General features: G+C 34.7%; 1 protein-coding gene across 1 annotated transcript in view; it reads left to right on the top strand.

The window, feature by feature from the left end:
* WWC2 (WW and C2 domain containing 2) overlaps nt 1-26,068 on the top strand; it is a 234,819-nt gene that overhangs the window by 77,618 nt on the left and 131,133 nt on the right. Inside the window, exon 2 of the mRNA XM_051966292.1 lies at nt 24,294-24,403. Coding sequence (XP_051822252.1) covers nt 24,294-24,403 — 110 coding nt within the window. The remainder of the gene's footprint in view (nt 1-24,293; nt 24,404-26,068) is intronic.

Consider the following 26,068-nt stretch of genomic DNA (forward strand, 5'->3'; position numbering starts at 1 on the left):
TTATTTTGTGCTTTCCCTCCATTAAGTGTTTCTCATTTCCTGTCTATAACATATGTTATATGTCCTATAAACATAGATATGTTTATACATATACTTGTTTTCCTTATAGTCTACCCCATTAGATTATAAGCTCCTTCTGGGCAGGGTGCCTTTCTTTGTATCCCCAGAGTTTAGCGCAGCATCTGGCACATTGTAGGTACTTAATAAGTACTTATTGACTATTGACTCCCTCCTTTCTTTCCTCCTTCCCTCCCTCTCCTCCTTCCTTCCCTCCTTCCTTCCTTCCTTCCTTCCTTCCTTCCTTCCTTCCTTCCTTCCTTCCTTCCATCCCTCCTTCCTCCCTCCCTCCCTCCCTCCCTCCTTCCTTCCTTCCCTCCTTCCTTCCCTCCTTCCTTCCTTCCTTCCTTCCTTCCTTCCTTCCTTCCTTCCTTCCTTCCTTCCTTCCTTCCTTCCTTCTTTCCCCTGTTTTCCTCCTTCCCCCTCCCTTTCTCCCTTCCTCCCTTCTTTCCTTCCTTCCTTCCTCCTTCCTTCCTTCCTTCCTTCCTTCCTTCCTTCCTTCCTTCCTTCCCTCCCTCCCTCCTTCCTCCCTCCCTCCCTCCTTCCCTCCTTCCTTCCTTCCTTCCTTCCTTCCTTCCTTCCTTCCTTCCTTCCTTCCTTCCTTCCCTCCCTCCTTCTTTCCTTCCTTCCTTCCTTCCCTCCCTCCTTCTTTCCTTCCTTCCTTCCTTCTTTCCTTCCTTCCTTCCTTCCCTCCCTCCTTCCCTCCTTCCTTCCTTCCTTTCCTCCCTCCTTCCCTCCTTCCTTCCTTCCTTTCCTCCCTCCTTCCCTCCCTCCCTCCCTCCCTCCTTCCTTCCTTCCCTTGTTCGTTCCTTCCTTCCTTCCTTTGTTCCTTCTTTCCCCTGTTTTCCTCCTTCCCCCTCCCTTTCTCCCTTCCTCCCTCCTTTCCTTCCTTCCTATTTGTTTTCACATCTGATTCTCTATGACCCTGTTTAGGGTTTCCTTAGCAAAGATACAGCTGTGGTTTGTCATATTCTTCTCCAGCTCATTTGGCAGAAGAGGAAATTGAGTCAAAAAGGGTTTAGTGATTTGGCCAGGGTTGTATAACTACTATGTGTCTAAAGTCAAATTTGAACCCAGTGGGAGGGTTCCTTAACTACCAGACTGGCATACTATCCCTTGCACTATCTAGCAATGAACCATATCTCTTTCTACACACACACACACACACATGAATTTCCATATTTATGTCAATGAATCTTTATAACATGTTGGATTTTTCAGTAGAGAATTCTAAATACTTCTGTTGGAAGTTACCTTTGAGAATTTTCCAATATATAGGGAGGGAACAATCTTAACCCATGGGAGATGAAAGAACATTTTTTGTTTGTTTTTTTGCTGAGGCAATTAGGGTTAAGTGACTGCCCAGGGTCACACAGCTAGGAAGTGTTAAGTGTCTGAGACAGATTTGAACTCAGGTCCTCCTAACTTCTGGGCTGGTGCTCCATCCACTGTGCCCCTTAGCTGCCCCTGAAAGAACATTTTTGAAGCCTTCCTGATAACTTTCTGGCTTTTAGAATAGTTTGCTTGTGATATTTCTCATTGTTTACATACCCCTTAAGGTTTTTTTTTTTTTTTTTTTTTTGGTTTTCTATTTGATAAAAAACATAATTGTATTTGTCTATAATTCATAGCAAACAATATTCAGGTAAAAAGCTAGTTTTCCTCCAGTAGTATAAATTTCATAGAAATATGTCTTGGCTAATATAGCTTGAGTCCCTTTTTAAATGAATGAAGCTCCAAAGTTCTGTTTTGTAAAGAGGATGAATTTGAGCTCTGAAAGTGATGATGTTTCTTGGAACCTGATTATAGTGAACAAATCTCGAGCAACTCAGGCACCACTGGAATTCAGAACTCAGTTTCAGATAAGGATTTCCCCCCCCTTTTTTTTTTATGTCTACAGCCAGAACATCCAGGAGTCTCATCTAGTCGATTTTCAAGTGGCTTGCTGTTGTTAGAACTCACTCTTTAAAAGTTTGTTTGGAATGAGGGGGAGAGGGGGAAGGAGGTAGAGAGAAAGAGGAAAAGGAAGAGACAGAGTAAAGAAGAGAGAGAAAGAGAGAGAGAGAGAGAAAGAGAGAGAGAGAGTCTCTATTCTCATCCTCCTTTGGTCTTCTCTGCTTTCTTCTTGTCAGGGACTTTTGCTGCTCCCATCCCATCCTGGTATTCTTAAGATTCAAGAAAATATGAAGCAGTACCATCTCACAAAACAGGAGGGGCTCCTCACTTTAGGTCCCTCTTGAAAAGTCAGTTTTCATGGAAATAGGAAGTCCTTCTTCATTTGTAAAACAAGGAGATTGTACCAGGTGCCTTTTAAAAAATATATTTATGTTGATAATTTTTATTTTTGTTACATTTTCCATTGGAGCCAAAAGAAAACACAATCTGCCTGTGCCCCATTGTACATCTGTAGTCTGCATGAAGCTGGGGAAGGTATCTTCTTTTATCTCTTACTTGAGGCCAAACTTGTAACCTTTTCACACTAGTTTTGTTTGTTTTATTTTTTTTTTAATTTACATTTTCTCGTATTGTTTTCCTGGTTCTGCTTATTTCACTTAGTATCAGTTCCTGTAAGTTCAGATGCTTAATTTACTTTATTTGTTTTCTGTGTTCATCATGAATTATTTCTTATGGCACAGTAATGTTTTCATCATATTCCCATACTGAAAGTTGTCCATTTCCCCATTGTTGGGCATCTGCTTTGCCTTTTGTTCTTTGCTTGTATAAAAAAAATGCTGCGACGAGTATTTTGATATATAAAAGGTATTTCTTTTTGCCACTGGCCTCTTTGGAATAGATGTACTTTGCAGTGGGATCTTTGGATGAAAGCATTATGGATATTCCAATGTATCCATATTCTTTTATGTGCATGTATTTCTTTTATGTGCATGTATTTCCTCAATAATCGTTCTGCTTATTTGTTTTTAATGGTATGTCCTTTAAAATTCAGCTCACTAGTCCATTTTAAGTTTGTTATGGCATATGATATAAGCTACTTGATTTAAAGCAAATTTTTGCCAGATTGATTGCCAGTTTTTCTTGCAATTCTTATCAGATAGAACTTTTTCCTCAGATGTAACTTACATTTTAGGTTTATTGTTCACTGGGTTATTGAGTTTGATTATTTCTAATTTACCTTGTCTAGTCTGAAAGACTATTAAAGTCTTTTCTAGTGCTAAGTCTGTGATACTGTGTTGGAAAGGTCTGAAGTCAAAGAAACCTCAGGCAACTCATTTATGGAACAGATGGATGATAGTAAACCAGCAAGTAAAGCATAATAACTTTGCTTAATCAGAACCTATCAAGTTGGAGACTCCATTTAGTTGGAACTTTATATACTTTTTAGGAGAAGGAAAGAAATAAAAAAGAAATCAAGTTTATAGAGTGTCTTTTTTACCAAACCCAATTTCTGTTAAATGACTGTGTCTGACAGTCAGAATAGATTTGTTTGAACTGATTTGAATTTAACCTAGTCTCCTACTTTATTTATTTTCGTTTATCATGTCTATATTAATGTATGATGAGAATTGATGATTTGGATGACTCTTTTAAGGTACTATGATCCTTATTCACCAAAGTTGGATTATATTGTTAGTATACTTTGCCTAGACAAGATGATCTATTATATTTTAAGTACCTTTTCAACTGAGGATATGGCAAAAGGGCTTCCTACTTATCCACCCTTTGACCAATATTAAGTAAATCAAAATACTTCATCCTTTAAACTTCTTCAGGTGGATGGTTATTTAAGGAATTTTAGTTGTTTAGTCATTTTCAACCCTGTCCAACTCTTTGAATCCCACTGTGGGTTTTCTTGGCAAAGATATTGAAGTGGGTTGCCATTTCCTTTTTTAACTCATTTGACAAATGAGAAAACTGAGGCAAACAGGGTTCAGTGATTTGCTCAGGGTCACACAGCTATTAAATATCTGAAGTAATATTTGAACTCAGGAAGAGACGTCTTCCTGATGTAAGTCCTAGTAACTCTATTCACTGTGCCGTCTAGCTGTATTACTTACGGAATACTAAATTGATAATTTCCTCCCACTTTACAAATTCAGAATTGCTGTGAATTTTGACTGTAATTTCAGTAACTACTGGCAGGGGAATGGTTCTGTAAGGGCTGAAATACCATCCTTTCCATAGGCATGGATAAGTGAAAGAGAATTTCACTTGATTCTAGTTGATGATGTTTTTAGAAATTATTAAAACACTCAAACATAATGACAAATGAATCCTTTATTAATCATAAAATGTTTTGCAGTTCAGAATAAAATTTATAGTTTTTGATCTCAAATGATCTTAGGGCTGGTAAATCAGAAATATCTGATTTAGCCTTAAACACTAGCTGTGTGACCTTGGGCAAGTCATTTAACTCCTGTTTGCCTCAGTTCCTCATCTGTAAAATAGGGACATGTTGGAAAAGGAAATGACAAACCACTCCAATATGTTTGTCAAGAAAACCTCATGGACAAAGGCATTCTATAGGTTCACCTAGAGTGGGATGTGACTGAACTCAGCATACTTTAAAAGACTTCTAGTCCAACTCTATCTTTTACAAATGTAGAAACCAAAGTACAGAGTGTTTATGTGACTTGCGTAGGACTACTAAGTGTCAGAGGTAGAATTGGAACCTTGTGTTCCTAAGTCCAAGACTAGCAATCTGTGAGATTATTACTTAATCTTCTAATCTTACTTTTTCAGTTTAAATTTTTTTCTCATTAAATTCTTATTTAATAAAAAATCTTGCTAAGATTTCTTTTTAAGAAGCATAAATACCTCCCTCTTTTTTTTTTTTTTAAATATCAAAGTCCCTTTGCTTTGTAGTGACCCTATAATACAAGATATTTTATAAGTGAATGCATGACTTGCTAAGTCTTAGTAACCCATGCTCAACTCTGCCCAGGTCTAGCAATATAATTTTTGTTCTACAAAAGTAACCTTTCTTTTCTGTATAGCTTGACTTAATCCAGAATAGAGAATGTGGTGATACCATGTGTGGACCTTTGCAGCCCCATGACGCTATTTTTCTATTCAAGAAAACATGTACACACATGTGTATACATGCACATATATGTATGTACATATTGATATAGCATACTATAAATGTTATATGTGCAATATATAAATATGTAATGTATTCATGTCTGAAAGGAGAAGGCATTCACTTTTCGTGCTATCCTATCTAATTTATATGTTAAAATAAGGTTAACTACTTTAAATGTACAAGGTAAAAGAGAAAGCAATGATGTCAGAATGCTTAGCAAGGTGCCTGCTATCTAATGGTTGCATAATAAATGTTCCTTGGGTTGATTTGGAATTCTATTAAATTAAGAAAAGAGAACTTATATTAAAAAAGCTCTCTTCTCTTAAAAACTAGTATTTGAGGAACAGCAGGCTTAATTAGAGAAGGACGTAAGGTAATGGCCCACCTTTGCAGCAATCCTGAAGAGACTTCATCATCTTAAATAGACTTTTTAGGATTATAGTGCTGATGTCTTCTTATGCCTTGAAAAAAATGTCACAAAAGCACTGACTTCATCAGCTGAGTCTATGCATCAGTTTCAATCAATCTTTCATGTTTCTCTGAATACTTCATATGTATTTTCTCTTATAATTCAGCACTGGTCACTTGCATCCACATACCATAGTTTGTTCAGCCATTCCAATTGATCAAATACCTGTTTTATTTCCAGTTTTTTTGTTATTTTGACTACCATAATAAATACTTCTGTGATTATGTTGTTGTAGTGGAGGTCTTTCTATCTTTAAGTACTATAGCAACAGGTTCCACTTCATCATGTATTTAAGGTCATTTCTGGGATGTGAAATCACATTTAACACTTTTTAACTCAAGAATATTGGGGTTTTTTTCCTCTTTAGACTCTCTACTTTTATTATCTGACCAATTCATGTTTCCACCAGTGGAATAATATTTTCTTATGCTTATTTGCCATAATTAAGGTAATAAAGGCCTACAAATAGAATGGAGGGTGGTACACATTTTGCTGAGTTAACTGGGTAAGAATTGGAAGAAAGGAAGAAGGAAAGAAAAGGAAGGAAGAAAGAGAAAGGAAAGGAAAGGTGTGAAGGAGAAAGGATATTTGGTGGTAAAATCAATTGATGTAGGTGCTGTGAAAAGCAGAGGAAAATGTTGGAACACAGAGTACACATGATTCCTTGAAAGGGAAGAATGGAGGTGGTAGAAAGAGCAGATGGCTGCCATGTGGTACCTTCAGCACTGGGAGTGAGGTTGTAGTGGCTTTGGAATGAATGCGGGAAGGAGGCAAAGTGCCATAGGTCATGCATATGTATGTATTTTGCAAAACAGGTGTTTATAACTGGGAAAATACTCTTATTTAAAATTCAGATGTAGTTTATTTGCTTGGCTTTGCCCATTTCTGTGGTTTTAAATCCTGTCCCCTACCTGAGCTTCTAACACCCATTTAATGTCAGTTTTTAAATCGAGAAAGAAAAGCAAGGTAATAATCACTTATATAATACTTTCTATGTGCCATGTACTATGCTAACTGATTTCTTCTCGCCCTCTCCCCCCCATGTTATCTCATTTGATCCATACAACTAAAAGAGAGGTGCTATTATTATCCCCTTTTTACAATTGAGGAAATTGAGACAGAGATGAAGTGACTTGCCCAGGATCACAAAGTAAGTATCTGAGGCTAGATTTGAATTTTTGTTTTCAGGCATAGTTATGTCTACAACTTACAAGATACTGGACAGATCCATTGTATGTATTTGAAAAGATAATATAGATATAAGATGATAAAATATAGATATAATGTAGGATCTATAATATATGAAGATAATAGCCTATGGAGCTCATTCTTCAATGTGTCTGTATATGTGATCTTAATCCAGGGATTCCTTACATGGGACTAAGGAACCTTCAGTTAATAATTAATTAATTGATTCATTCACTCATCTATTTATGTATGTAAAATATTCATTTGCAAAATAGAGTTCTAAATTTTCTTCCTTACCCATTGAGAAGGCAAGCAATAAGATATTCAATTACACTCATGAAATCATGTAAGACATTTATTAGCCATGTGCAAAAATAAAAAATAAAATGCAAGAAACATTTTTAAAAAGGCATGCTTCAGTCTATACAGAGTTCATCAGTTCCCTTTCTGGAGATGGATAACATTTTTCATCATGTATTATTTGGAATTGTTTTGGATCATTGTATTAATTAGAGTAGCCAAGTCTTTCTCAATTGATCATAATTACAGTATTTCTGTTACTATGCACAGTGTTCTCCTGGTTCTGCTCACTTCATTTTACACAAATTTTAATCTGTCTTCCCAGGTTTTTTTGATCTATCTCCATTGTCCTTTCTTATAGCACAATAAATAGTATTCTGTCACAATCATATACCACAGTTTGTTCAACCATTCCTCTATTGATGGTTATTACCTCAATTTCCCATTTTTTCCCCCTTCACAAAAAGAGTTGTTATAAACATTTGTGTACAAAACTGTCTTTTTCCCTTTCCTTTACGGTATAGACTTAGTAGTGATACTACATAGTTTTATAGGTCTTTGGGCATATTTCCAAATTGCTCTTTAGAATGTGTTCTTGTTGAGTCATTTCAGTTTATTTAGTTCTTTGTGCCTCTTTTGAGGTTTTTTTGGCAAAGATATTTAAGTGGTTTGTCATTTCCTTCTCCAGCTCATTTGACAGATGAGGAAACTGAGGCAAATAGAGTTAAGTAACTTGCTCAGAGTCACACAACTAACTAGTGTCAGAGGCTGGATTTCAACATGAAGATGAATCTTCTTGACTTAGGCCTGGCATTCTGTTCATTTGTTTATGCTGTTTAAATGCTTCTGGATGTATTCACAACTGCACTAACAGTGTATTAGTGTACTTGTTTTATAAACTTTAAAAAAATATATTTCAATAGCTATTTCAATATAATTGACTTCTTTTTTAATGTATTTTATTTTATGCATTTAAAAAACTTTATTCTGAGGAGTCCTTTTGTTTCACTAAATCCTCAGAAGGAACAGTGATACCAAAAAATAAGCCCCCCCCCCAAAAAAAAAAAAAAAAAAAAAACAAGTGAAGAACTCCTTTCTTATTCCCTACATGGAGCAAAAAGTTAACAGGTCCAGAATTAGCAGGAGGAAAGTAGCATGAATAGCAGTTAGCTCTGGGAAAATGCAAAGTTGTTTTTTTTTTTTTTTTAAGTAACCCCTAAGTTTCTTCCTGAAACAAAATCCTACCTTTTGCTGATACCAGAGTCTTCTAGTGATGATATATGGCTCCTTGTTCTGGCGTAGTCTCTGAAGAGTAAAAGCTGCAGATTTTTCAAAGGGTTGTAGAAAGACATGTAGTCAAGAGCAGTCTGTAATACACTACAGTTAGGCAGGCAAATAAGAGGGTTGGCTAAGATGATTTTTTTTTCCTAATAAAGCTCTCATTTATTAAATTATATAAAGAACTATGTCAAATTTATAAGAATAAAAGTTATTCCCTAATTGATAAATGGTCAGAGGATATGAATGGACAATTTTCAGATGATGATATTAAAACCACTAAGATGATTTTCTAATTTTAAGTCAATGAACCTATAATATGACTGAACCATGGAGAAAAGAAAAAAAAAATAAATTTGAGCTTACTTGAATCTTCAAAGGAGAAAAATTGAGGGTTTCTAATATGCATTTATTAGTATAATTCTATTGTTTTTGCTTCATTAGGCTTCAAGTATCAAGAGTTCGATACAAACTTTATGTAAGTTCATCCTGAATAACCTCTCCACAACCAAATTTTCTTCTTTCTACCATTGCCATTTTTCTTGTGTAAATTCCCCTTTTTTCCACTCTATAGTCCCCACTTCAGTTCAGACCCTCATCACTTCTCACCTGGAATATTGCAGTAACCTTCTAATTGGCCTCCTTCCACCTTCCCCCATCTATTCCATTTAGCTGTTAAAATGATTTTCCCTTAAGGAACAGATCTAACTGTATCGCTGCCCAATTTAAAAGTTTTGGTTAGCTGTCTATTAACTCCAGGATCCAGTATAAAACCCTCTGCCTTAAAAACCCTTTCTGCCGTGGTCCCATCCTACTTTTCTTACATTTTACTCCCCAGAATGAATTCCAGGATCCACTCATACAGATGTCCTTGCTACACTGCTCACAAAGCATTTCATCTCTTGTCTCCATGCCTTCTTGCCTGGAACACTCTCCCTCTTCATTTCTACTGCTCAAGGTTTTTTTTGTTTTGTTTTGTGGGGGGTGTGTGTGTGTGTGTGTGTGTGTGTGTTTCCCATATTTTGGGTCAAATGTCACCTTCTCTATGATGTCTTTGCTGGTCCTCCATTTGCTAGTGCTTTTCTTTCTCAAATTACTGTTCATCTACTCTATATACTTCCTGTAAATGTCCAGTTATTTACCCTTCACCTCCATCCCCATTAGAATGTGAACCCCTTTAGGGTAAGGGTTGTCTTCACCTTTCTTCATTTCCCCAAAACACAGAGATCTTGCATTAAATTTTTTTTTTAAGATTTATTTATTTATTTATTTATTTATTTAAGCTTTGCTTGTATTTTTTTTTAATTTAAATTTTATTTTATTTAATAATAACTTTGTATTGACAGAATCCATGCCAGGGTAATTTTTTACAACATTATCCCTTGCACTCGCTTATGTTTCGTTTTTTCCCCTCCCTCCCTCCACCTCCCCCCACACCCCCCCCCCCCAGATGGCAAGCAGTCCTATATATGTTAAATATGTTGCAGGATATCCTAGATACAATACATATTTGCAGAGCCGAACAGTTCTCCTGTTGCACAGGGAGAATTGGATTCAGAAGGTAAAAATAACTCGGGAAGAAAATCAAAAATGCAAATAGTTCACATTCGTTTCCCAGTGTTCCTTCTCTGGGTGTAGCTATCTCTGTCCATCATTTATCCATTGAAACTCAGGTCTCTTTGTCATAGAAATCCACTTCCGTCAGAATACATCCTCATACAATATCGTTGTCGAAGTGTATAATGATCTCCTGGTTCTGCTCAATTCACTTAGCATCAGTCCATGTAGGTCTCTCCAAGCCTCTCTGTATTCATCCTGCTGGCCATTCCTTACAGAGCAATAATATTCCATAACATTCATATACCACAATTTACCCAGCCATTCTCCAATTGATGGGCATCCATTCATTTTCCAGTTTCTAGCCACTACAAACAGGGCTTGCATTAAATTTAAGTCTAGAAATGTTAATAAGGCAACTAGGTAGGTAGGTGTTTGGAGTATTCTACTGAGTCAGGAAGACCTGAGTTCAGATGTAGCCTCAGACACTGACTAGTGTCTGTGTAATTCTGGACGAATTCTTGACAATTGTGTCTCAGTTTTCTCATTTGTAAGATAGGATAGTATTAATAATACCTACCTCATTTGATTGTTATAAGGCTCAAATGAGATAACTTATATAAAGCTCCTTGCAAACCTTAAAACAGCTATGTAAACACTGTTACTATCATTATTACTATTGTTGTTGAAATACAGAAGATAATATGTGATATATATATAAATTTATTATAAATGTTTAGAGTTATGACATGCAAGTTGTTCTGGGGGTGAGGAGATCTTACTATTTTTGAGTTTAATAGGAATTTAATTTCAAATCACTACACAGAATTCAGTAGTCACTACTGCAGTCTTTTAATATCATTGTTATGTATTTCAGTGCTTGACTTGGAAATATGAATTATTAATTCATGCAATTGATACATAAGTTTACTCTTGCTTCAAAAACCCCATTATAAATAGCCAAAAAAACAAAAACAAAAACAAACAATGAAGTAAATAGTTGAAATGGACACAGAATTCCATTATTTTGTTGTGTTCCAGAAAATGTAAGTGACTTGTCTAAGGTCACATAGCTAATTATTGACAGAACCAGTCTTAAAATTTAGTGTTCTCCTTTCCAAATGTCATGGCATCAGTATGCATTTATTAAGTATCTACTGTGTACCAGGCATTATATTAGGTTCTGAAGTAAAAGGCAGATGACCTAGTCCCTGCCCTCAAGATTTATATTCTATTGGAGGAAACATACAAATATCAATATATTTAAAGTGTTTCCAAAGAATATATAAGGATTATAATCAAATCACAGACAATTTTCAGAAGAAGAAATTGAAATTATTTCTTGCCATATGAAAAGATGTTCCAAGTCATTATTAATCAGAGAAATGCAAATTAAGACATCTCTGAGATACTACTACACACCTGTCAGATTGGCTAGAATGACAATTCTAGGGACAAGGGAAAAGGTAATGCGGAATGTTGGAGGGGATGTGGAAAAACAGGGACACTAACAGACTATCTGTTGGTGGAATTGTGAATACATCCAGCCATTCTGGAGAGCAATTTGGAACTATGCCCAAAAAGTTATCAAACTGTGCATACCCTTTGATCCAGCAGTGTTTCTACTGGGCTTATATCCCAAAGAGATACTAAAGAAGGGAAAGGGACCTCATGTGCCAAAATGTTTGTGGCAGCCCTGTTTGTAGCAGCTAGAAACTGGAAAATGAATGAATCCCATCAATTGGAGAATGGCTGGGTAAATTGTGGTATATGAATGTTATGGAATAATATTGTTCTGTAAGAAATGACCAGCAGGATGAATACAGAGAGGCTTGGAGAGACTTACATGAACTGATGCTGAGTGAAATGAGCAGAACCAGGAGATCATTATATACCTCAACAACAACAATACTGTATGAGGATGTATTCTGATGGAAGTGGATCTCTTCGACTGAGAGATCTAACTCAGTTTCAATTGATCAAGGATGGACAGAAACAGCTACACCCAAAGAAAGAACACTGGGAAATGAATGTACTGTTTGCATTTTTGTTTTTCTTCCCAAGTTATTTTTACCTTCTGAATCCAATTCTTCCTGTGCAACAAGAGAACTGTTCGGTTCTGCACATATATATTGTGTCTAGGAGATACTGTGACCTATTTAACATGTATAAGACTACTTGCCATCTGGGGGAGGGGATAGAGGGAGGGAGGGGAAAAGTTGGAACAGAAGTGAGTACAAGGGATAATGTTGTAAAAAAATAAACAAAATAAATAAATAAACAAATAAACAAATAAATTGCCCAAGATTACACTTAGACGAGTAGTAAAACCAAGACTCATAGTCAGGTCTCTGGATTTTTAGCCTAATGCTCTTCCTCTAGCATTCTTTTTTTCAGTGATATTTGTATAGTAAAACATTAATAATCACAAAATTAAATAGTGATGATTTGAAAATGAGTTATATGCAAAAGTAACTGGCATGCACTAAGGAAATATAGTATATAAGTTGATGAAAAAGCAGTTTTTTTTCAGCATTACTATATATCAGTCACCGTACTAAGCTCTGGATGTACAAATACAAAAAAATAATCATTATCCTCAAGCTTATATTCTAAAAGGGGGAAAGCCATATAGCACTGGCTAGGAATAGATATCTGGCCTAGAATGTTACAAAGATGGTCAATAGAGTCATCCTTTCTAGGAATAGTAGAGTTAATTTGGTCAGTGTTATCAGGGTCAGAGCTGGACTAGAGGGTGAAGGGAGATGAAGGGGGAAGATTGTTTGCAAAAAGGGAGGAGGCTTAGTAGGAAGATGGCTGGATAAGAAGGGGAGCTGTTAATTGAGGGGAATGGGAATTTCCATTGGTATCTTTGAAAAGGGTCTGATAGCCAAAATATTAAAGCAACTAACAGAAATAAATGAATAGCCAGACAAAAAGAATGAACTAATAATTCTCAAAAGAAGAATCATGAACTATTATGAACTTATATCAATTGATCCAGACTGAATTAAGTGGACTTTAGAAGGAGAATAGATTTTCTTTTTGTGGATATTTGATTTCCTTAATAAAAGGAGACTTTGGAGTCAGAAAATTCTTTCTTTGATGCAGATTAACACTCTTAGTTTTTAATTACTAGAGTACTGATTAATTTTTAATTATTCAATGTTTTGAGATCTTAGATGACCAAAAGGTTATGCAGTCAGTACAAGTCAGAGTTTGGGTTTTAACTCAAATTTTCGTGGCTTGGAGGCCACCTCTTTTTCCGTTATCCTCAATAAATATTAAATATTAGCATATTTCAAAAAGTAACTGTAGGTGAATGGGACCTCTGCACTCATGTAGGATAACCTGATCATTTTACAGATGGCAAAACAGATTCACAGGCTTCATTCAGGGATTTGATTTGAGTGCAGTTCCTGCTTCCAGATTCAATATTCTTCTCAATGTGCACCTTCTTCATTATTAGTGAAATTACCTTCAAACTACCTTCAAACATTGACAAAATTGAGCCATAATAATAATTTTTTTTTTTTGGTATTTTACCATCTTGTTTCTGAGTACAGGCATCTGCAATGTGGCAAAAAATACTTGTTGACAGATTGGTAGGATATAACAATCTGATGCCAGAAAGTAGAGGAAATGCCACACAAATATCAGATTTCAACTGTAAATGCTGGCAGAGTACTAGAGTAAGTCGCCATTTCCTTTCACATTTAGTTTTTTCTCTTTTTCATCTAATCATATTCAAAGGAAAAATGTTGTGGAAGGCGAGTGAGTGCAGCCTTACTTGGGAGCTTGGCGGGAAGGCCTGTTTTCTGTTCACATAAGACTTTTCTTTGATTCTTCTCCTCCTCCTCAGAGACCTGACAACAAAAACATACTTTTCTAATTAAAACTATTGTATGTGTTGCTCCTTGGACTTAACCATTGTAGTGATTAAGAATTAAGAAAAAAGTTAGCATTTTTCCTAGTGCAAAACAGGATGAAGTAATGTTAGAAGATAATTAAACTTTTCTGTTCAGTGGTCCATGTTGTTGTTGAAGATGCTTTCCAACTGTTTGGGGGAGATGACCACATGGTAAAACCCACATAGATAACAGCAGTCTTTGGACTTTATCCCATTCCAACGGGTTTTGTATTTGATAGGTTTCTTTTTTGGGTAGCCCTGCAGAATATCATGCTATGTTTATAGTGTCAAAATTTGGATGAAAACTGTAAATATTATGCCTCATTTTTCTGTCTCGTAGGAATGGTATTTATATTTAGGGGGAAAGCTAAGGGGAGCCATAGAGGTAGGGAGGTGATTTAGTGGATAGAGCATTGGGTCTAGAATCAAGAAGACTTCAATTCAAATATAATCTCAAATACTAGCATCAAATCTTAGTATTGAAAGGTGATTAGTTCAATGCCCTCGTCTTAATAGTTGTGGACTTTCTACATCCTTTAGCATGTAGTCCCTAAATTCCATTTGACATGTTCTATATATCACATAAGTTTGAAGTGTTCAGAGTTTTTGAATTTTTGAAAAATCAAAAAAATTGATTTTTTTCTTTGGTATTTTAGGTATTGAGTTAGGTTCCTAAATTTCACTACTATGTCTATACCAACTCCAAATTTCCTTTAAAAATGTTTATGAATAATTTTTAAATTTTTTTTATAATTTCTGTAGAAATTGGAGGCTTTAATGTATAAATGTATAAACATTTATATTTCTCCCCCCTTCAGAGAAAAGAGAAGGGCTATTGACAGGGGCCTAGAAATAGACCTTTGAAAATTTTGAGATCTCTAAACATTTTTAAAAATTTTATTTTAATACTGTTATTTTTCTAATTTCATGTAAAGATCATTTTCACCTTTCATTTTTGTAAAATTTTGAGTTTCAAATTTTTCCTCTTCTCTTACATGTCAGTGAACAATCTGATAGAGGTTATACATGTATAATCATTTTTAACATTTTCATATGAGTATTTAATGTTGGACAAGAAAAATCAAAACAAAAGGGATAAACTACAAGAAATAAAAACAAAAGAAAAAAAGGTGGAAATAGTATATGCTTCAATTCAAATATAATCTCAAATACTAGCATCAAATCTTAGTATTGAAAGGTGATTAGTTCAATGCCCTCGTCTTAATAGTTGTGGACTTTCTACATCCTTTAGCATGTAGTCCCTAAATTCCATTTGACATGTTCTATATATCACATAAGTTTGAAGTGTTCAGAGTTTTTGAATTTTTGAAAAATCAAAAAAATTGATTTTTTTCTTTGGTATTTTAGGTATTGAGTTAGGTTCCTAAATTTCACTACTATGTCTATACCAACTCCAAATTTCCTTTAAAAATGTTTATGAATAATTTTTAAATTTTTTTTATAATTTCTGTAGAAATTGGAGGCTTTAATGTATAAATGTATAAACATTTATATTTCTCCCCCCTTCAGAGAAAAGAGAAGGGCTATTGACAGGGGCCTAGAAATAGACCTTTGAAAATTTTGAGATCTCTAAACATTTTTAAAAATTTTATTTTAATACTGTTATTTTTCTAATTTCATGTAAAGATCATTTTCACCTTTCATTTTTGTAAAATTTTGAGTTTCAAATTTTTCCTCTTCTCTTACATGTCAGTGAACAATCTGATAGAGGTTATACATGTATAATCATTTTTAACATTTTCATATGAGTATTTAATGTTGGACAAGAAAAATCAAAACAAAAGGGATAAACTACAAGAAATAAAAACAAAAGAAAAAAAGGTGGAAATAGTATATGCTTCAATTCACATTTAATCTCCATAGTTCTTTCTCTGGGTACTGGTTGGCATTTCCCATATCATGTTTATTGGAATTGTTTTGACTCTCTGTGGCGAGAAGAGCTAAGTGAATCATAGTTGATGATCACCTAATCTTTCTGTTACTGTGTGCAGTGTTCTCTTGGTTTTGCTCATTTTTCTCAGCTTCAGTTCATATACGTTTTTCCAGGCTTTTCTGAAATCTGCTTGTTCATTTCTTATAGAACAATAATATTCCATTACATTCATATGCCATAACTTATTCAACCATTCCCCATGGACATCCACTCAATTTCCAATTTCTTGCCACCACAAAAAGAACTGCTATAAACACTTTTTGCATATGTGGATCCTTTCCCCTCTTTTATGATCTCTTTGGGATACAGACCCAGTAGTGACACGGTTGGATCAAAAAGTATGCACAGACTAAATACTTCTTAAAAGTTGTTAATTATTACTTGTTAGACTTAAATTCTTTTTTTCATAGATTTAGAGCAAGTAGAAAACTTAGAAGTCATCATGACTTTTTTTTTTTTTTTTACACATGAAAGCTCAACCTAAACACTTTTTTTATCCAATGGCTCCTTTCCTGCCATCTAATACATCTCTCCACTTTTAAGAAAGAAAACAAAATTAAAAAAAAAGCAGGTATACTAGTTTTATAGCCGTTGATTGGTCCTACCATAATGGGAAACAGTTTGTATCTCTGATACAAAAGTTACCAAGCTATGCATATCCTTTAACTCAATATTATAACTGCAAAGTACTGCAAAGTTTATACCCACAAAGAGATGAAAAGAAAAAGGAATATATCCATATATATCCATATATCCATACCCATATTTATAGCAACTCTTTTCTAAGTATCCCCAAATTGGAAATGAGGGAGTTCTTGATTATTGGGGAATGGCTAAACAAATTATGGCATGTGAATATAATGGATTGTGCCATAAGAAATATAAAATAGACAGTTTACAGGAGACTGAAAAATTCTTTATGATCCGATACAGAGTGCGCAGAACTTGGAGAATAAATTCTACAACATTGTAGATAAATGTAATGATAAATCATGACTTTAAACAACTAGAGATGAGACATACATTAGTGTTAATATGTACATATATTAGTATATACAGAATGAAACATATTTTTGTATAGTGTCACTATGGACTTTGCAAGTCCATAGGGTTTCATTTTTCAGGTTCAAAAAATTTTGTTTCATTGAGGGAGTAGTGGGTAGGAGAGCTAACAAATGTTTGTGAAAGTAATTTATTTTTTAAATGAAAGCCACATTTTATGTAAGTTGATTAAGTTGTGGTAAGAGACAAAGATTTATGAACAGTTATACTTGAATTCTTTTCCAACTGAGGTAAACCCCAATTATGCAGATACTTAAGACCTCTGGACACAACTGCTTAAGGCTTTCTTAGGATGGTGGGGAAGGAGGAAAGTGCCTTGTTTCTTCCAAACTAAATGAGGAAAAATTAATAGATGAAAAATAGAGGTTTATGGAAAATGTTTAACCCACTTTTTATTACTATTCTATTTCCTTTCTCTTAACACAATTAGTAGTGTCATTTTCTTAGTATTAGTCAAAAGTAATTATGGAACAAATAATCTAATTTTTTTAAAACCATGCTGAAACTAATGGATTGATCATTATGGACTCCCATTCATAGGAAAGTCAACAAATCATCAAGCATTTGTTAATATTAATTGTATAGTGTATATATATTACATATATATAATAATGTTAATATTAAACAAATTAATTGTTTAATATAGTTGGTGGAACTGTGAATTGATCTAACCATCTTTAATTATGCCCAAAGTGTTATAAAATTGTTAATACTTTTTGACCCAGCAATACTACTATTAAGGTCTGCTTCTCTGGGTGGTCAGGGAAAAAGAAAAAGAACCTATATGTTTTAAAATATTTATAGTAGCTCTCTTTGTGCTGGCAAAGAAATCCTAGAAATTGAGGGCACTCCCATCATTTGGAGAATGGCTAAACAAATTGTGTTTATGGTTTTGATGAAATACTACTGTGCTGTAAGAAATGATGAACTGATTGGTTTTAAAAAAAACCTGGAAAGATTTGCATGAAATAATGAAAAGTGAAATGAGCAGAATCAAGAGCATGCTGTATACAGTAACACCTATATTGTTTGAAGAACAATTTTAAGCAAAGTTATTCTGAATATTACAAATATTCAAATCAGCTACGAAGAATCCATGAAGGAAAATGCTGTGCATCTGCAGACAAAAAATTGATAAAAAGAAGTATGCATAGTATGGTTTTATATATACATGTTTATATGTCTGTATTTAGTTGTCCTTTGTTCTCAAAGAGGACCAAAATGACATCACTATGTTAGAATCAAGTTACAGTGTGTCTCTCTGTGGCTGATCGACCAATATGAACTCGGAATGCACTGCCACAAGTCGGACACAAATAGTCCAGATGAACATTTGGGGTAGCTTCTCTAATTTTGCCTATTTCACATGTCCTTTGGGCTAATTCAATTTTGCTTTGCTCATAGAGCACGTCACCTTCCCAGATAAGGGCATGCAATGTTGGGCAGCCCTGTGCCAGTGTCTCCCATGTCATACAAAATCAATTCTAAAGTTCTTAAAAGAGACCTTGAGAATGTCCTTAGATCACTTCTTCTGACCACCTTGTGAGTGCTTGCTCTGGGTGAGTTCTCCATAAAATTTTTTTTTGTATCTTTGGCATTTGAACATTGCGGCCAGCCCAGTGGAGTTGTACTCTGCTTTGGCAGTTTAATATGAGAAGGACCTCAGTGTCTGGAATCTTATCCTACCAGGTAATCTTCAGAATCTTCCTACGACAATTTAAATGGAAGCGATTCGGTTTCCTGGCATGGCATCGGTATACTGTCCAGGTTTCACAAGCATACAACAATGAGTTCTGTGTTTATTATGCATATCTATATATCTATGTCAAAAAGTGACCTTCTCCAGTGGGGAATAGGGAGGGAGGGAAGGAGGGAGATAGTTTAGAACTGAAATTGTAACAAAAATAAATTTAATTTGATTTTAAAAAAATATTTATTATGTACCAGGCATTGTGCTAAGTTGTAGTAACACTAAAAACAACTGCTGTTTTCTAGAGTTCATAATGACAACAATATGCAAACTACCATGTATCAACAAGATATATTCAGAATAACTTGGAGGGCAGCTCAGAGAGGAGAAACTATCATCATGGGAGATGAGAAAGGTTTTTTGTAAAATTTAGGATTTTAGTTGGACTTGAAAGTAGCCAAAGAATCCAGGAAACTGAGGTAAAGCTTAGATACTCCAGACATGGGAGACGAGCATGAAAATGCCCTGAGTCTGGAGATGGAATGTTTTATGAGAATAGTGAGAAAGCCATTGTCAGTGGATTGTGGAATACAAAAGGGGGAATAAGATTTAAGAGGACTAGAAAAGTATGAAGAAGCTAGACTGAAGAACTCAAAAAAAAAAAAAAAAGCCAGATAGGATTTTCATTTTGATTCTGAAAGTAATAGGGAGCCTCTGGAGTTTGTTGAATAAAGGAGAGAGAATGGCACTTTAGGAAGATTATTTTGATATTTGAAAGGATGTTTCCAAACCAAATTAATTCAAGCTTAGGTAATTCTTTACTTGTGATTAGTATTTAAAGTCTAAATACAATTGCCTGTACCTGTACCACAATGCCTTCTTCAAGTTTTTGCCAGTACTGGTTTAGCATTTAGGTAATATCATCTGGATATGATTTTTTTTTTCACTTGATTGAAATGTTCACATTGCCTAAGATCCCAGGAGTTGGCCCTTTAAAGTAAAATTTAGGACTAAGGAGAGCCATTGTCTCTTTTCCTTCTTTCACTGACGTCTGGTTGCCAGAACCACTTCAAACCACAGAAATGATGTTTTCTTTTCCTACTTTCTTGTATCTTCTGCTGCCAGTTCAAGAGTGAAGAATTGCATTTGTACATGAGATGATAGAAATGACCTTTGTTTTCCATTCTCCTGTGAGATAGCTGTCTTTCATTAGCACTTTTGTTCATAGTGAAGAACATCAGGATGGTGGTGGTAGGGTAGTAAATCAGAAGAAATGTGGCCTGTGGTCTCACAAGAATTTGGTAATCTGGGGGTGCAACGTGGGAGGCAGGCTTTCTGTGACTACTCTAATGAAATTAAGTGAAAAGAGAGAAACATTTGGCAAACATGACAGGGAATGAAGGAGAAAGTCAGCTCCCTAGTGATGTTGTCAACAGTCTGAACTAGGTTGATGAAAAATTTTGGGAGCTACATACTCTCTCTGGTGATTTTATGAGAAGAAAAAAATGTGAAAAACTTCATAATGAGAGAATGTGACCACCCTGTTGTGGGTGGACATTCTGTTGGTGAAACAAATTATGTAAGATCATCCACTTATGAAATGTATTCACACTTGTAGTCATATTTACATAATCAAGTTACAGATGGAATGAATTCCTCAATATAGATATTTAAATCTTGGGAAATAATTGTGAAGGAAACAGATAATGCCTCATATTAACCATTTTGTAGGCTGATTTTTATTTGGTGGATAAACTTAGTATACATTTTGATATTGGATGCATTTATTATAAATTTTGCTTTTCTGATTTAGAATTTCTTATTTCATTTGTTAGGAATTATGTAAAAATGCTTTTCATCAGTTCTGTGGGACAGAGATAATCCTTTTTCTCTCATGAGTGATTAAATTATTTTGCCAGAGATTCTTATTAACAATTTTTGCTAAGGACCCACACTTAACACCACATACCAAGATAAGATCAAAATGGGTCCATGACCTAGGCATAAAGAACGAGATTATAAATAAATTAGAAGAACATAGGATAGTTTATCTCTCAGACTTGTGGAGGAGAAAGAAATTTGTGACCAAAGATGAACTAGAGACCATTACCAATCACAAAATAGAAAATTTTGATTATATCAAATTAAAAAGCCTTTGTACAAACAGAACGAATGCAAACAAGATTAGTAGGGAAGTAACTAACTGGGAAAACATCTTTACAATTAAAGGTTCTGATAAAGGTCTCATTTCCAAAATATATAGAGAACTGACTCAAATTTATAAAAAATCAAGCCATTCTCCAATTGATAAATGGTCAAAGGATATGAACAGACAATTTTCAGATGAAGAAATTGAAACTATTACCACTCACATGAAAGAGTGTTCAAATCACTATTGATCAGAGAAATGCAAATTAAGACAACTCTGAGATATCACTACACTCCTGTCAGATTGGCTAAGATGACAGGAAAAAACAATGATGAATGTTGGAGGGGATGCGGGAAAACGGGGACATTGATGCATTGTTGGTGGAGTTGTGAACGAATCCAGCCATTCTGGAGAGCGATCTGGAATTATGCCCAAAAAGTTATCAAACTGTGCATACCCTTTGATCCAACAGTGTTTCTATTGGGCTTATACCCCAAAGAGATACTAAAAAAGGGAAGGGGACCTGTATGTGCCAAAATGTTTGTAGCAGCCCTGTTTGTAGTGGCTAGAAACTGGAAAATGAAGGGATGCCCATCAATTGGAGAATGGCTGGGTAAATTGTGGTATATGAACGTTATGGAATATTATTGCTCTGTAAGGAATGACCAGCAGGATGAATACAGAGAGGCTTGGAGAGACCTACATGGACTGATGCTAAGTGAGATGAGCAGAACCAGGAGATCATTATACACTTCGACAACGATATTGTATGAGGATGTATTCTGATGGAAGTGGATTTCTCTGACAAAGAGACTTAACTGAGTTTCATTGGAGAAATGATGGACAGAAACAGCTACACCCAAAGAAGGAATACTGGGAAATGAATGTGAACTATTTGCAATTTTGATTTTCTTCCCGAGTTATTTTTACCTTCTGAATCCAATTCTCCCTGTGCAACAAGAGAACTGTTTGGTTCTGCAAATATGTATTGTATCTAGGATATACTGCAACATGTTTAGCATATATAGGACTGCTTGCCATCCTGGGGGGGGGGGGAGGAGGGAGGGAGGGGAAAAAACGAAACATAAGTGATTGCAAGGGATAATGTCGTGTAGAAATTATCCTGGCATGGATTCTGTCAATGCGAAGTTATTATTAAATAAAATAAAATTTATTATAAAAAAAAAAAAAAAAAAAAAAAAAAAAAAAAAAAAAAAACAATTTTTGCTATACTTTATGTCACCTCCATGACTTTGAACAAACCATTCCCCATAATTGGAGTATCATCCTTCCTCACCTACTTCCTACAATCCTTACTTTCCCGAATTTAAAGTTCTGTTTAAAGACACTCTCCATGAGACCTTTCCTGATTGAAATTAGTTCATTCATGAGAATGAAATTTGTCAACTGTCGCTTCTACAATTTATGATCAGTTAATTTTATTTTGAGTTAGAAATATAAATGAGCTGTATTGATGACTAAAAATAGTTTTGAAAGCCTGTGAATGAATGTGCTAATTCTGGGGTCCATTTGAAGTGTCAGGCTCTTTATGGGGAGTAATAATTTCTTTTTCTGTTTAGGTAGCCTAGATTAACCGGAGCTATTATAAGAGTACTTTTTTTGTTGTTCATAAAATTAATGCAAAATTAATCCTAAATTACATCTAAATAGAATCATAATCAGACCTTTTAAGACCTTAAGGTATTTGGTTATCATGTGGTCCCATCCACTCATTTTCCAGATAGATAAACAGGCCTAGAGAAATTAAGCACTTTGCTCAGGACTACACATAGCTCATTATACAACCCAGCATAATCAATGTATCTTTCTCTTTTCATTCAAACACAGTATGGAATATGTCTCTTCTGTCATGAGTTCAAGTATGGCTAAGATACTAGTTCTGTGGCTCTTGGCAAACCTCTATCTAAATAGGGATTATAATGGTATCCACCTTTCTGGGTTGTTGTAAGGGCAAAATGAGGCAATATTTGCCAATGACTTTGAAAACCTTTAAGTACTATAGAAATGCTCATTCTAATAATAGCTATTATCATTTTCATTGCCATATAGAACTTTTCTGAGTGAGTGACTATCACCTCACACTCAATGTGTCTGAAAACAAAACTCTTAATCGGTTCTTCTAAATCTTGCTTTAAGTTTCCCTACTTTTTTCTTTTTTTTAAATTTAATTTTAATTTTTAAAATTTATTGGAATAAAACAAGCATTTCTATAACATAATATAATTTAAAAAAGATGTTTGCATGTGAAACTGCAAATGTGCTATATACAACTTACTTTTTCTTTCAAATCTATAATAGTTATAATGTAAATTTTTTTTTCTTCTTCCCTTCCCCAGAGATGGCTACCATTAGATACAGATAGACTCAGATAGATATGTAAAATTATTCTAGGCATACTTCTATTAGTTCTTTTTCTGGATAGCATCTTTCTTCATATGACCTTTATAGTTAATTTGGGTACGTATAATAATCAAAATGACTTCGTTGCTCAAAGTTGTTCTTAAATTAATATTGCTGATATTGTATACAATGTTCTCATGGTTCTGCTCGTTTCTATTTCATTTTGTGGTTGGTGTATATGACTATCCTTCCAGTCTCTACCGTTTGAAATTTGGGAATTTTCTGTGATCTCCCTTTGCTTCCCTTGCCACATCCAATTAGTTGCAGAGCTCTTTTGAGTTTACTGCCACATTTCTCCCACTTTTTCTACCTCCTATTAGATGATCTCATTACCTCTTCTTTGGACTGTGGTAATAGCTTCCCAATTAATCTCTGTTCTCACATCTAATCATTTATTTAGTTGCCAAAATAATATAAATGTTCAGATTTGAACAATATTACCTAGTGATTGAAATTCTTCAGTTGGCACCTTTTACTCTTAGAATAAAGACTTTTTAGCCTGACATTTAGGTCCTTCTCCTAGTCCTGACTTGTTTTTCCTCATTCTCCTTTTTCTTGTTCTGGCTAAATTGAACCGTTCCTCGATCTTGAGATCACATCGTCTGCCCCTGTGCTTCATTCAAGCTGTCCTACATATTTGCAATACATTTTTTCCCTCATCTTTGTTTTTTAAAATCTTGTGCCAAGTTTCATCTCAAGCTTTGCTTTCTCCATGAATTGTTTCCTGACTTCAACTATTTTCTCCCAAGTGTTCTCTCCTTTTCCCCCAAACCCTAAAGTTCTATACTTTTTCATCTTTGTATCTCAAGTCACTAACATAGTTACCTGCCTCATAATAAAAACCTAAGAGAATTTTGTTGAAATGCATTAACTTGATTTTAAATCTAACCTATTTAAATATCTTTTCAATTGTTTTGATAGATTGGATGATTTAGTATTGGATAGAGCACTCGTCCTGTAGTCAAGAAGAACTAAATTCAAATCCAATCTTAAATACTTATTAGCTTCAGCCTCAGCTTCCTCAGCTATAAAATAAGAGACAATAATAACACCTCCCTCAGTGTGTTATTATGAGAATCAAATAAGATCATATTTGTTAAAGTATTCAAACATTGTCTATCACATAGTGAGTGCTTAATAAATGCTTACTCCATTCTGTTCCATTTATAGAGGGAATAATTCTCACTGACTTAACTGTTTTGGTTTTATTTTAGGTTAACCAAACCCCTCTCATTTGCGGATTGTGTTGGAGATGAACTGCCATGGGGGTGGGAAGCAGCCTTTGACCACCAGATTGGTGTCTACTACATTGACCACATCAACAGTAAGTTTCTCATTTATTTTAAAGCATCTACACCAAAGATCTGCTATTCAACATCTATCTGTTTGTGTTGTCTTCATCTAGTTGTCTATTAAGTGCATTTTCTTTGTGCGGCACAGTTTTTCAAATGGGAAATTTTTCAATTGCAAAAAACAACAAAAACTATGTGCAACTTGAGAATAATAAGTCATTGAGGAAGTAGATTCTTTGTTTTCTGATAAGAGTAGACTTCTCCCTTTCTCTGGTATTAACTTTGGTAGTATGTAGGTTCATGACTTATTCTAGCCACCTTTGATCTCTCAGTACTGAGGGGAATGGGAGTAAATGACCTTCTCCGTCTCTTGAAGGTGTAACCTTACTGTCTTCATAGTAATTTACAGCATTCTGATTTTCTCCATCTACTTCTCTGTGGTTCTTTGAAAGTGCTTTGCTTGTAAGGGGCAAAAGAGACATTATCTTCTTTTTCCCCCAGGCCACCATGGCAGCCATTGGAAATATGGTGATTGCTCCCCAGGAAAGAGCCATGTTCTCTTTTTTACTCTTTGCAGTTATTCTGTTTCTTCTTTTGCCACTTTTCCTGTAGCTTATGTAGCAGATAGATTTCTCATGTCTTTCTGGAAGGATTTCATTAATGCAAGTATTTTGGGAATATATTTCATACTTAAAAAAATCTCTTTGGCAAATTTTTATTATAAATCATTACATAATGAGAATACTGTATGATATCTTTATATTAAATGTACATTAGAACAAGTGAAGTATTAGTCATTAATTTTTGCAGCTTCCCTTTGAGGTTGGTAGTTGCTACTGTTTTTGACAAACCTAAGAAAGGTTAGATTAACGGCACTTTTTTTTTTTTTTTAGAAAACCAAAAAGCTTAACATGTAAAATATGTTTGAATACACTTGTACCAGTTATCATTTATAAAAACTATCTCTCAGTTAAGGGATATTTCTAAAGATGGCAGGTTTGATCTTTATAAACATGAATATTCGTTTTCTCCTGTAATGAGAAAGGATCCAAAACTAATGAAATCATGCTTCACACATCTGAAAATCTGTAGTGGGTGAAGGCCATATGTTAGACAGGCCTAGTAATGAAAGAAGGCTTTGAATATCTTTGAGTAATTTTGTGTGAGACTCATGTAAAAGTTAAATAGAGGTTAGGATGAAGGCTTCTCTTCCAGTAATTTCAACTAAAGGAAAGTGCTGTGCTGAGGAAGCAATCAGAAATGAATAATGAAATGTTCACATCAATCCAGTGGTAGACAGGGAAGCAGAGAAGATTAGCTAGTAGGAAGTATTACATGATGAAATTTCCTAATAAGGCAGCAGGTACACATGCAGCATTGTGAATCACTAATAGTTGCAATGCAATAGCTTTTCTAACTCTCAAATAATATAATTCTCAGGCATAGAGTGAAGCTGGGATGAAGGAGGAAAGTGGGTTTGCATTCTTGAGTTAAATATTTTAAAATGGACACACAGGTAGTATTAATATTCCCTACTACCATTGTAGTAGGAAAACCTAGAGTATATTTGGAAGCCAACTTTAGTCATGTATATGATAAACAATTATTACAAATTGTTGCTAATATCTCTTTTTAATCAGTTCAAAAGAAATTCTGTTCACTTTTTGGAAACTTCTACCTGAAAGATTTTTTTGAAA

The sequence above is a fragment of the Antechinus flavipes genome, chromosome 6 (assembly GCF_016432865.1).
Source record: "Antechinus flavipes isolate AdamAnt ecotype Samford, QLD, Australia chromosome 6, AdamAnt_v2, whole genome shotgun sequence".
NCBI lineage: Eukaryota > Metazoa > Chordata > Mammalia > Dasyuromorphia > Dasyuridae > Antechinus > Antechinus flavipes.